Source organism: Hyla sarda, chromosome 4, assembly GCF_029499605.1.
Source record: "Hyla sarda isolate aHylSar1 chromosome 4, aHylSar1.hap1, whole genome shotgun sequence".
Classification (NCBI taxonomy): Eukaryota; Metazoa; Chordata; class Amphibia; order Anura; family Hylidae; genus Hyla; species Hyla sarda.
The window spans coordinates 136,971,521-136,984,821 of record NC_079192.1 but is presented as its reverse complement, the minus strand read 5'-3'; the positions used below and the strand labels follow the sequence as shown (position 1 = coordinate 136,984,821).

General features: G+C 44.2%; 1 protein-coding gene across 8 annotated transcripts in view; it reads left to right on the top strand.

Moving 5' to 3' along the window:
• Positions 1-13,301, top strand: part of GALK2 (galactokinase 2) — a 626,364-nt gene that overhangs the window by 220,903 nt on the left and 392,160 nt on the right. For all 8 annotated transcript variants that reach the window (XM_056572234.1, XM_056572231.1, XM_056572232.1 and 5 more), the window contains one exon: positions 5,477-5,623. In XM_056572234.1, coding sequence (XP_056428209.1) covers positions 5,477-5,623 — 147 coding nt within the window. The remainder of the gene's footprint in view (positions 1-5,476; positions 5,624-13,301) is intronic.

Here is a 13,301-nt window from a genome sequence, read left to right as displayed (position 1 = left end):
CATATGCATACGTCCATTTGCGCGAACGTGTAATTCGCCTGGACGTATTCATACGTCCAATAGCGGGAAGGGGTTAAAGCCCAGGGTGCCAGGACGTTCTAGTACGTCCTGGGTCCTTAAGGGGTTAAGGACGCAGATAATTTAATTTTTACGTTTTCGTTTTTTCCCCCTCGCCTTCAAAAAATCATAACTCTTTTTTATATTTTCATCCACAGACTAGTAGGAGGGCTTGTTTTTTCCACGACCAGTTGTCCGTTGTGATGCCACTTTACCAATAAATGTATGGTACAACCAAAAAAATACTATTTGTGTGGTGAAATTAAAAAGAAAACCGCAATTTTGCTAATTTTGCAAGGTTTTGTTTTCGCGCCGTACAATTTACTGTAAAAATGACGTGTTCTTTATTCTTTGGGTCAATATGATTAAAATGATACCCATGATAACATACTTTTCTATTACTGTTGCGCTTAAAAAAAAAAAATCGCAAACTTTTTAACCAAATTAGTGCGTTTAACCCCTTAAGGACTCAGGGTTTTTCCGTTTTTGCACTTTTGTTTTTTCCTCCTTACCTTTTAAAAATCATAACCCTTTCAATTTTCCACCTAAAAATCCATATTATGGCTTATTTTTTGCGTCGCCAATTCTACTTTGCAGTGACATTAGTCATTTTACCCAAAAATGCACAGCGAAACGGAAAAAAAAATCATTGTGCGACAAAATCGAAAAAAAAACGCCATTTTGTAACTTTTGGGGGCTTTCGTTTCTACGCAGTGCATATTTCGGTAAAAATTACACCTTATCATTATTCTGTAGGTCCATACGGTTAAAATGATACCCTACTTATATAGGTTTGATTTTGTCACACTTCTGGAAAAAATCATAACTACATGCAGGAAAATTTATACGTTTAAAAATGTCATCTTCTGACCCCTATAACTTTTTTATTTTTCCACGTATGGGGTGGTATGAGGACTCATTTTTTGCGCCGTGATCTGAAGTTTTTATCGGTATGATTTTTGTTTTGATCGGACTTTTTGATCACTTTTTATTCATTTTTTAATGATATAAAAAGTGACCAAAATACGCTTTTTTGGACTTTGGAATTTTTTTGCGCGTACGCCATTGACCGTACGGCTTAATTAATGATATATTTTTATAGTTCGGACATTTACGCACGCGGCGATACCACATATGTTTATTTTTTATTTTTTTTACACTGTTTTATTTTTTTTATGGGAAAAGGGGGGTGATTCAAACTTTTATTAGGGAAGGGGTTAAATGACCTTTATTAACACTTTTTTTTTACATTTTTTTTGCAGTGTTATAGGTCCCATAGGGACCTATAACACTGCACACACTGATCTCTAATGCTGATCACTGGCGTGCATTAACACGCCTGTGATCAGCATTATCGGCGCTTGACTGCTCCTGCCTGGATCTCAGGCACGGAGCAGTCATTCGTCGATCGGACACCGGGGAGGCAGGTAAGAGCCCTCCCGGTGTCCGATCAGCTGTTCGGGACGCCGCGATTTCACCGCGGCGGTCCCGAACAGCCCGACTGAGCAGCCGGGTCACTTTCACTTTCACTTTAGAAGCGGCGGTCAGCTTTGACCGCCGCTTCTAAAGGGTTAATACCGCACATCGCCGCGATCGGCGATGTGTGGTATTAGCCGCGGGTCCCGGCCGTTGATTAGCGCCGGGACCGACGCGATATGATGCGGGATCGCGGCGCGATCCCGCTTCATATCGCGGGAGCCGGCGCAGGACGTAAATATACGTCCTGCGTCGTTAAGGGGTTAAAATCCCCCTATTTTGAAGACTTATAACTTTTTCATTTTTCCGTATAAGAGGCTAATTTTTTGTGCCGTGATCTGTACTTTTTATTGATGCCATATTTGCTTATATAGAACTTTTAATCCATTTTTTAGAAAAAAAATTGTAAATAAAATGTTATAAAAAAGCATCTATTTTGGACTTTTTTTTTTTTTTTTTTTCCATTCACCGTACGGTATCAGTAACATTTTATTTTAATAGTTCATATATTTACGCATGCGGCAATACCAAATATGTATATCAAATATGTTTTTTTTTACATTTTTTTGGGGGGTGAAATAGGGTTTTTATTGGGGGAGGTGGTTTTTCACATTTTTGTACTTAATTTTTTTACTTTTATTTTTACACTTTAATAGTCTCCATAGGGGAGTATTTTTAGCAATCACTCGATTGCTAACACTGTTCAGTGCTATGTATAGGACACAGCACTGATCTGCATTGTCGGTCATCTTCTGCTCTGGTCTGTGGGAAGGCAGACCAGAGCAGAAGACGCTGGAGGGCAGCGGAGCAGGGTGAGGGGACCTTTGTCTGCCGTGCTGGATGATCGGATCGCCGTGGCAGCGCTGCGGGCAATCCGATCATCCATTTTAGTGACCGCGATGCTGCAGATGCCGTGATCTGTATTGATCACGGAATCTGAGGGGTTAATGGCGGACATCCGCGGGATTGCGCATGTCTGCCATTACGGGTGGGTCCCTGGCTGCGACCAGCAGCCAGGACCTGCCGTGCCTGATCCGGACATCGCTCCGATGCTCGCCGTTATGCTTAGTATGTAAATGTACGTCCTGGTGCATTAAGTACCACCTCACCAGGACGTACATTTACAGCACTCGTCGTTAAGGGTTTAAACATATTCCCAGTGGTTGTTCTTGTTTCCACAAACACTTTACTGAAAGAGCTACAACTGGGTGAGGAAATAATTTTCTGTTACAGAGTGTATTACGAACATATTTACACACTGTGGGATCATAAGTTTTCTTGTATTTTATATGTTTGCTCTTTAGAAATGTAATTTTATGTGCTCTATTTTTCTGCCAATAAAATAAAAAGATATTTAAAAAAAAAGGCTGTATTCACTTGTTGGTAGACGTGGACATAGCCATACTCACTAGCATAATTGTGGAGGCATTGTATTTCTCCATCTTGCATGAGACAGGGATAATAGCCTCCTGAGATGGGAAAGGGGTATAACTAAGGAGCAGTATCGCCACCTCAGTAGAAATTTTTTCAGAAAGGAGGAATACCTCAGAAACGCCTGTGATTTTAATCCAGTTTTAGAAAAACTGCTGATTGATTTTTTTCATATAAAAACCACACCTGTCCTAAGGTTGTGTGTGTGTGTGTGTGTGTGGTATTGCTGCTTAGTTCCATTGAAGTAAAAGGAGCCGGCCGGCTGCTTACATGACAGTGCACTCAGGCTATCACCGGCCGAGGCGGGACATCACTGCGGCCAGTGATACGCTGACGGCTCTGTGACGTTCCCGTCCCCAGGAAGCAGAATGAAGATTGCAGCGGAGAACAGTGAGGCTGATACCAGAGCAACGGGGGAACATAGGAAGGGGAGTCAAAGTTTATTTTTGCAGCCCAGGCACAGGAATTTGTAAAATTCATCAGTATCGATGTCCTTTATTAATCATTTCCAGCACCACGGCACACAACTCATTCATTTAAAGCCCTGGCGGCTCACAAGAGGACGGGGGTAGCAGCGCCCGCGGGTCACATATCATTAATTCCCCGATGGGAGGGTACAGCTTAGCACTGCGGCTGATAATTCATTGGGGGGGGTTTAACCCCTTAAGGACCAAGGACGTACAGGTACGTCCTTGGTCCTGCTCTCCTGATATAACGCGGGGTTACACAGTAACCCCGCTTCATATCACGGCGGGCCCGGCGTCATAGTGGAGCCGGGACCCGCCTCTAATAGCGTGCAGCGCCAATCGCGGCGCCGCGCGCTATTAACCCTTTAACCGCGCGCTCAGAGCTGGGCCGTGCGGCTAAAACCGAAAGCGAAAGTTGCCGGCTAGCTCAGTGGGCTGTTCGGGATTGCCGCGGCGAAATCGCAGCATCCCGAACAGCTTACAGGACAGCGAGAGGGCCCCTACCTGCCTCCTCGCTGTGCGATCGCCGAATGACTGCTCAGTGCCTGAGATCCAGGCATGAGCAGTCATGCGGCAGAATCGTAGGAAACCAGTGATCAATGATAAAGATCAGTGTGTGCAGTGTTATATGTCCCTATGGGAGCTATAACACTGCAAAAAAAAAGTGAATAAAGATCATTTAACTCCTCCCCTATTAAAAGTTTGAATAATCCCCCTTTTCCTATAAAAAAAAAAACACAGTGTAAATAAAAATAAACATTATGGTATCGCCGCGTGCGGAAATGTCCAAATTATAAAAATATATCATTAATTAAACCGCTCGGTCAATGGCGTGCGCGCAAAAAAATTCCAATGTCCAAAATAGTGCATTTTTGGTCACTTTTTATATCATTTAAAAATAAATAAAAAGCGATCAATAAGTCCTATCAATGCAAAAATGGTACTGTTAAAAACTTCAGATCATGGCGCAAAAAATGAGCCCTCATACCGCCCCATATACGGAAAAATAAAAAAGTTATAGGGGTCAGAAGATGACCATTTTAAATATATTAAGTTTCCTGCATGTGGTTATGATTTTTTCCACAAGTTCGACAAAATCAAACCTATATAAGTAGGGTATCATTTTAATCGTATGGACCTACAGAATAAAGATAAGGTGTCATTTTTACCGAAAAATGTACTACGTAGAAAAGGAAGCCCCCAAAAGTTAAAAAATCTCGTGTTTTTTTCAATTTTGTCGCACAATGATTTTTTTTCCGTTTCACCGTAGATTTTTGGGCAAAATGACTGGCGTCATTACAAAGTAGAATTGGTGGCGCAAAAAATAAGCAATCATATGGATTTTTAGGTGCAAAATTGAAAGAGTTATGATTTTTTTAAATGCAAGGAGCAAAAAACAAAAATGCAAAAACGGAAAAACCCACGGTCCTTAAGGGGTTAAAGAAGCAGAGCAGCGCCCGCGGGTCACTTATGATTAGTTCCCCAATGTGGGGGCCGCCGCTGTGGCTGATAATTCATTCATTCGAAGAGGGGGAGGGGCCTGAACTGTTTTGAGGTATATGGAAAAATTAATATCGTACAGAAAAAACAAACCGGTATTCGGTATGAACCGGTATATTGCCCAGCACTAGGAGAAAGGATAGATTTCTGTGTTGGGTTACATGTTTTCTCCACATTTTTGGGGTATACCTATACCGCCATACCATATTTGTTATTACCACTACAGACATTTTATGTGAATACGGGTTTTAAAATCTGCATAAAAGTGTGTCAATTTATGCTGCAGATTTAGTGCAGTTTTTCCTCATTGACTTCAATGGTCAAATTCTGTTCAGAAACAAAGAGAAGGGTTGACTACAAGCAAGTGAGCTCAATATACATAGAAGTTGTCTAGAATATGCTAGACAATCAGGTGTTTAAGGAGGAGGAGGAGGAGGAGGGGGGTGGGGTGTTTTTGCTGTACAGTTTTTTATTTTTTTTAAAGATCTGTTAAGAACATATATCTTATGCATGCATAACATAATTATCTTTTTTACATTTTTAAGGAACACTTCAATCTGGGCATACCAAAAGGAATGAATTGCTTAGTTGATGGGACCATACCACCAAGTTCTGGCTTATCAAGTTCAAGTGCCTTGGTGTGTTGTGCAGGACTAGCAACTCTAACTGCTAATGGGAAATCATTTTCCAAGGTAATGCCTAATCCATGTCAATTGTTCAAGAAAGTCTATTTAATGAGTATACTACACAAATGTAAATTGTGCCAGTAAATAGTTGTAAATAATAGCTTATAATAAATGTGTTAAAAAAAAAACACAACTTTTTTTTAGCTTAAAGTGAAAAAGACTAGCATGGCAAATAAATGGTTGAAATGCTCTTACATGGTAATGCTCATTAAAACAAATTTTTGCTATTGCACTCCTTGGTAAATACATTTTTTTTCTAATATAATATTTTTTTTTTAAACAAAGTTTTCTATGTTTTATTTGTGCTTAAAAAAGCTAAAGAGCACATTTTCCCCCATCTCATACGCAGCCCAAACACAGGAAGTGCAGCCTGGAGTGCTGGGGGGGGGGGGGGTGGTATCCAGCCTCATCCAATCATGGCTCTTCTCACACTTAACTGCCATATGCTGTTGGTTGGACACACCCCCCCCCCCCCCCTCAGCACTCCAGGCTGCACTTCCTGTGTTTGGGCTTCGGTCCAAAGTCTGTGTATGAGATGGAGGGAAAATGTGCTCTTGAGCATTTTTAACTCCTTAAGGACTCAGGGTTTTTCAGTTTTTGCACTTTCGTTTTTTCCTCCTTACCTTTTAGAAATCATAACCCTTTCAATTTTCCACCTAAACATCCATATTATGGCTTATTTTTTGCGCCACCAATTCTACTTTGCAGTGACATTAGTCATTTTACCCAAAAATTCACGGCAAAACAGAAAAAAAATCATTGTGCGACAAAATCGAAGAAAAAACTCCATTTTGTAAATTTTGGGGGCTTCCGTTTCTACGCAGTGCATATTTCGGTAAAAATGACACCTTATCATTATTCTGTAGGTCCATAGGGTTAAAATGATACCCTACTTATATAGGTTTGATTTTGTAGTACTTCTGGAAAAAATCATAACTACATGCAGGAAAATGTATACGTTTAAAAATGTCTTCTGACCCCCTATAACTTTTTTATTTTTCCACGTACAGGGCGGTATGAGGACAAATTTTTTTGTGCCGTGATCTGAAGTTTTTATCGGTACGATTTTTGTTTTGATCGGACTTTTTGATCACTTTTTCTTCATTTTTTAATGATATAAAAAGTGACCAAAAATATGCTTTTATGGACTTTGGAATTTTTTTGCGCGTACGCCATTGACCTTGCGGTTTTATTAATGATATATTTTTATAGTTCGAACATTTACACACGCGGTGATACCACATATGTTTATTTTTATTTACACTGTTTTATTTTTTTTATGGGAAATGGGGGGTGATTCAACCTTTTATTAGGGAAGGGGTTAAATGACCTTTATTAACCCATAGGGACCTATAACACTGCACACACTGATCTCTCATGCTGATCACTGGCGTGTATTAACACGCCTGTGATCAGTGTTATCGGCGCTTGACTGCTCCTGCCTGGATCTCAGGCACAGAGCAGTCAATTGTTGGTTGGACTCCGAGGAGGCAGGTAAGGGCCCTCCCGGTGTCCTGTAAGCTGTTCGGGACGCCGCGATTTCACCACGGCGGTCCCAAACAGCCCGACTGAGCAGCCGGGATACTTTCACTTTTACTTCAGACTCGGCGGTCAGCTTTGATCGCCGCGTCTGAAGGGTTAATTCAGGGCATCACCGCGATCGGTGGTGTCCTGTATTAGCCGCGGGTCCCGGACGTTGATAGCCGCCGGGACCGACCCGATATGTCGCGGGGACACCGCGTAACCCCGCAGCATAACGCGGGAGCCAGTGGAGGACGTAAATAAAGGTCCTGCGTCGTTAAGGAGTTAAGCACAAAATTCATTTTTTTTATACAAAGTATATTAGAAATATTTTTCATTTACCATAAGGAGTGCAATAGCAAAAATTTTTTTAATGAGAGTGACCATTTAAGACTATTTTCACTCTTTCTTTAGCTGATTAACATGAAAATACTGTGGCAAAACATATGCACCTTTTTCATGCAGTAAAAACCTAGCTTAAATGTCAAACTAAAAGTAGCAACAGTACCCCATATTAATTTTTTTAATTTTTTTTTCATAATTGATAAAATAATCACATTAAAGCAGTACTCCAGTGTTTAAAAACGTATCCCTATTCCACAGGATAGTGAATAAGTGTTTAATTGTGGCTGTTCTGACCACTAGGACATCTCACAATCTCCAGAACAGCACCCGACTGTCCCTATGCATGGAGCCCAGAGTCAACTGGCCCCCTTCATTCATCTCTATTGGAGTGCCGGAGATACACAAGTAGAGCACTTTGGTGCTCCCAGAGATGCAGATGTTTTAACCTTAAAGGGGTTATCCAGGAAAAAACTTTTTTTATATATCAACTGGCTCCAGAAAGTTAAACAGATTTGTAAATTACTTCTATTAAATTTTTTTAATCCTTTCAGTACTTATGAGCTTCTGAAGTTAAGGTTGTTCTTTTCTGTCTAAGTGCTCTCTGATGACACCTGTCTCGGGAACCGCCCAGTTTAGAAGAGGTTTGCTATGGGTATTTGCTTCTAAACTGGGCGGTTCCCGAGACAGGTGTCATCAGAGAGCACTTAGACAGAAAAGAACAACCTTAACTTCAGAAGCTCACAAGTACTGAAAGGATTATGATTTTTTAATAGAAGTAATTTACAAATCTGTTTTAACTTTCTGGAGCCAGTTGATATATATAAAAAAAAAGTTTTTTGAGGGCGCATGCGCGCGGCTTACCGGAAGAGACGTGGGTGATGTAAGCTCCGCGCCAGTCTCACCTATCTAAGCCCTAATTAGCGCCCTATAGGCTCCACACGCTGTGGTTTCAGTGCGAACTCGACCTGGCCCAGGAGGCAGCGGTCACGAAATAAGAACCTCTCTCAGCGTCTCTCTCAGTCCATTCCGGACTTTTTCAGAGCCTCCCCGAAACCCAATATGGCGGCGGCGGCAGCCTCCCTACACCGCTCTGATATGGCGTCTGATGAAGAAGGGGAGCCGGACCTGGTGCAGATGTCCCCGGCAGATATGTTCCGCCAGATCAAGCAAATGTTCCAGTCGGAGCTCAGAAAAGCTGTCTCAGACTTCACAGCACAGCTTCAAGATCTGAGTCAGAGAGTCTCCGACAATGAAAACAAGTTGGACGACTTAGCAGAGGCCACGGAGTCTGACCGCCGGGAAATCGATCTGCATACAGCCAAGCTTGACACTATCGAACTCAAACTTGAAGACCTAGAGAACCGCTCCCGCAGAGCCAATATTCGCATTCGGGGACTACCTGAGTCGGAGACTAACCTGAAATCTGCGGTCGACGCGATGTTCCAGGCCCTACTGCCGCAATATGAGCCCGAGCTTCTCCGTATGGACCGTGTCCACAGAGCCCTGGGTCGCCCGAGGTCCTCTGAGATGCCGAGGGACGTGGTCCTCCATCTGCATTACCCGGAGGTGAGAGATCCCCTGCTCTTTGCCGCCCGCAACCTGACAGCGCTACCTGGCATGCCCGCTGAAGTGCGCCTCTACTCGGATTTATCCCCGTCCACGCTGGAAAGGCGCAGGACATTTTGCCACATCACGCTAGCCCTGGTCCGGGAGGGGGTGAAGTATAAATGGGGATTTCCATTTTCTCATCTGCCAACTTAAGGGACGCCCCTACCAATTTCGCTCCCTGTCTGAGGCCCAAACTGCCCTCACTAAAGAGGGTATCCCCTGGACTGCCCCGGAACAGCCTCCTGCAACAGACTTGCCTCTGAGGGGCCCCCGACCCACCAAGTCCTGGACCAGTGTTCCCTCGACCCAGCGTAAATCACAGCGGTGCCTGGGGATGGCCCCTGAAGGTTGACTTACCGATACCCGTGACCCCCTCTCATCTGGCGTCCTGAAGCCACCGATCCTGGAAGGGCTGGTGTGACTGGACTGATGTGACCTTCGTTTCCTTCAAGAGATGGAAGTAAGCGGAGCCGCTATATTATACGGCTTCGCTTTCCAGTTTGACTTTTTTCTGTTTGTTCAGTGTTTAGTTCGTGGTTTGATGTTGTTAATTTTTGTTTGTCAGTGGGTCCATGTGTTCTATGGTGGTTTTGTCTTTGCGTGTCTGTCCCGTCTCCGCATTGCCTGGTCTTTTGTCTTATGTGTAAGATAATTTCCCATAATGTCAGGGGATTTAATTCCCCCCCCAAACGGAGGAAAGCTTTCATAGATTATAGATGCTACCGCCCTGATATAATTTGCATTCAGGAGACTCACTTCTCTCAGTCCTCCTGCCCTAGCTTCCTCCACTCCCAGTACTCCCGGTTTTATGTCTCATCTTTTGTCTCCAAAAGCAGGGGGGTACTGATTTTTTTGAAAAATACGTTGCCATTCGAGGTGACCCGCGTTCATACGGACTCCGAAGGCAGGTATGTCTTGCTGTTGGGCACCCTGTATGGTAAGCAGATCTGTTTACTTAACTCTTATGCTCCTAACTCTTCTCCTATTTCATTCTTTCTTTCTCTCTGCTCTTTACTCCTATCATACTCTTATGATGTTCTGGTGTGGGCGGGAGATTTTAATTTCGTCTACGATGGCGTCCTGGACAAGTCCTCCTTTAGTTTCTTAGGTAGGTCTAGAGCGTTGCAGAAAAGGTTGGTTTCGGCCTTCCATTCACTTCAACTTGCTGATGCATGGAGGGAGCATAATGGTCAGGCGAAGGGGTATTCTTACTATTCATCCTCCCAGAAAAATTACACTCGCATAGACTGGCTACTTCTCAACACCTCTTCTCTGCCGTGCCTTCTGTACGCAAGACACATTGCCTCTCCCTGGTCTGACCATGAGATGGTATGTGTAGAGCTGGATCTTATAGGTGGTCCTACCACACCCTTTACCTGGAGACTTAACAAGTCTATGCTGACTAACCTGACAGTTAATCGTTCTCTTACAGCGGATCTCACATCCTACTTTTCCACCAATGCTACTCCAAAACCCAACCCGATCTGGGTGTGGTCTGCCCACAAGGCCTTCATTAGGGGAAGGCTCATATCGCTAGCCTCATACATGAAAAGAGGTCGCTCCCACCTTCAACATACGCTACACAACAAGCTCTCTCGGCTCACCCTGGCTCACCAGCGTGCCCCCTTTCTTTATCTCCACAATGCTATCCGGGATACCAGATTGCGACTGGATGCTGTCCTGTCCACCAGAGTGGAAAAAGCGCTTAGGTGGACTAAGGCCACATACTACCGCTACACCAATAAGCCGGATATTTTGCTTGCCAATATGCTCCGCAGCAAACAACGGCTTAATTATGTTCACACCATACACTTGCATCCTGGTTCCCGGTCTTCCCACCCTGACAAGATTTACCAGACTTTTCACTCTTACTACTCTAGACTTTATTCTATCCCTGACCAGTCGCCTACCTTTGCTCCCCGTCTGAACTCTTTTCTTGACTCTACCTCCCTCCCTTCTCTCACTGACCCCGAGAGGAATCTCCTTAATTCTCCGATCTCATACGAAGACGTATCAGATACGATTGCATCTCTGAAATTGGGAAAAGCCCCTGGCCCAGATGGGCTGTCTGCAATGTATTATAAGAAATTCTCTCCTATTCTAGTTCCCCATCTAGTTAACCTTTATAATAACCTTTTCAAGGCTCCCTCTTTGCCCCCTGAGTACTTGGATGCCCTTATAACGGTGATCCCCAAACCCCAGAAGGACCCATCCCTGGTATCTAATTACCGCCCAATCTCCTTAATTAATTTGGATACGAAGATCTTAACGTCTATCCTGGCACGCAGACTGAACACTATATTGCCCCGTGTTATTCACGCTGACCAAGTGGGCTTTATACCGGGGAGACAGGCGGCGGACAATATTAGAAAGGTGCTGGGGGTTGTACATTGGGCCTCCTCCACTTCTACTCCTGTTATGCTATTGGCCTTAGACATAGAAAAGGCCTTCGACTCAGTTTTCTGGCCATACCTTTGGGGGGGTCCTCTCTAAAATGGGGTTCACTGGGCCGTTTGTACACCTTCTGCACCTGCTATACTCCAACCCTACGGCTTTTCTCAAACTCCCTACCTCTTCCCCTTCCCCGATTATAATTAAGAGGGGCACTCGCCAGGGATGCCCGTTGTCCCCTGCTCTTTTTGCTCTGGCGATGGAGCCCCTGGCGAGATCCCTACGAGCCTCCCCCACTGTGCTGGGGGTTACGATTAAGGACTCCATCCATAAACTTTGTTTGTTTGCCAACGACCTTCTTCTCTCCCTGACACACCCCCTATCATCTTTACCTAACCTGTTTCGCCTACTCACAGACTTCTCGACTTGCTCGGGCCTCCGGATTAGTCCATCTAAGTCTGAAACACTCTATATACACGTTCCTCTCCATACGCAAAAGTTGATTTCCCTTAACTTTAACTTTCCCCCTCCAATGCCTACCCTGTCTTATTTAGGTGTTCGTATAACCCCGGCGGTTGCTTCCCTCTATGGTGCGAACTGCCCGCCCCTATATAAGTCTATCCGACATGATATCCGCACTTGGGACAGGCCATACTTATCATGGATCGGAAGAGTAAACACGGTTAAAATGGTCATTCTGCCTAAACTACTATACCTGTTTCGCACTCTTCCAGTCCCGGTCTCGACGGCGGATCTCAAGTCCCTCCAGTCCGATGTCTTTAGATTTATATGGAAATCCAAGACCCCCCGCATAGCACGTAATGTAATGTACCTTCATAAGCGTTTAGGTGGTATGTCCGTCCCCAACTTCCAAAAATACTATTATGCTGCCAGACTAGGACAGATGGCCTGGTTCCTGGCGGATGGTGATACCCCCATTTGGGTTCACCTCGAATCCTCTCTCATCTCTCCCCACTCCTTCTCTTCCCTAATGTGGTCTACTCAACCTGTTGCTAAATACGTCCCTTACTCTGCTCTTCTCACTCTTCATTCCCTTTCCCTTTGGCGACTGGTCCGCTTTCGCTTTCACTTACAATCTTGCCCTCCTCCCCTCCTACCCATCCTCTGTAACCCTTTTTTTCCACCTGGTCTAGCTCATTCCTCATTCCGTTGGTGGTCTTCACAGTCCCTGACTACTGCTCATCAATTCCATACTCGTGGGGTTCTGATGACAAAAGATGTGTTTACTCTACAATTTCATCCCCCGCCCTCTGAACTCTTTCGAATGCACCAGATCTTTTCCTTCCTACACTCTAATTTTCCTGCACGCACCATACCACAGTTGACTAGGTTTGAACGTCTTATGCTATATAGTCCTCCTAGACGAGGACTTCTAGCCATAATATATGGTTTGCTAAATTCTCCCCCACCCGACACTAAACTGTCGTTCATGCTTCAGTGGGAGGCTGATTTCCATATGGAGATGTCTCTAGAGGAATGGAGGGAGTGCTGCGATACCTTGAGTAGAGGGAGCTGACAAGTGTCTCTTACTGAGACGTCACTGAAAATATTACATAGGACGTATTATGTTCCCACGAGAATACATTCCATTTTCCCCAGTGCTTCTCCCTTATTTTTTAGAGGTTGTGCAGATGGGGGAACCATGCTTCATATGTGGTGGACCTGTCCTCTCGCTAAAGCTTTCTGGACATCTGTTTTTTCTATTCTTCGCTCTGTTCTCTCTTTTCGCTGTCCCCTCCAACCTGCTTTTTGTCTCCTCGGCAGACGGCCGCGCAGGATGCCCAACAGCCAGTTTAGA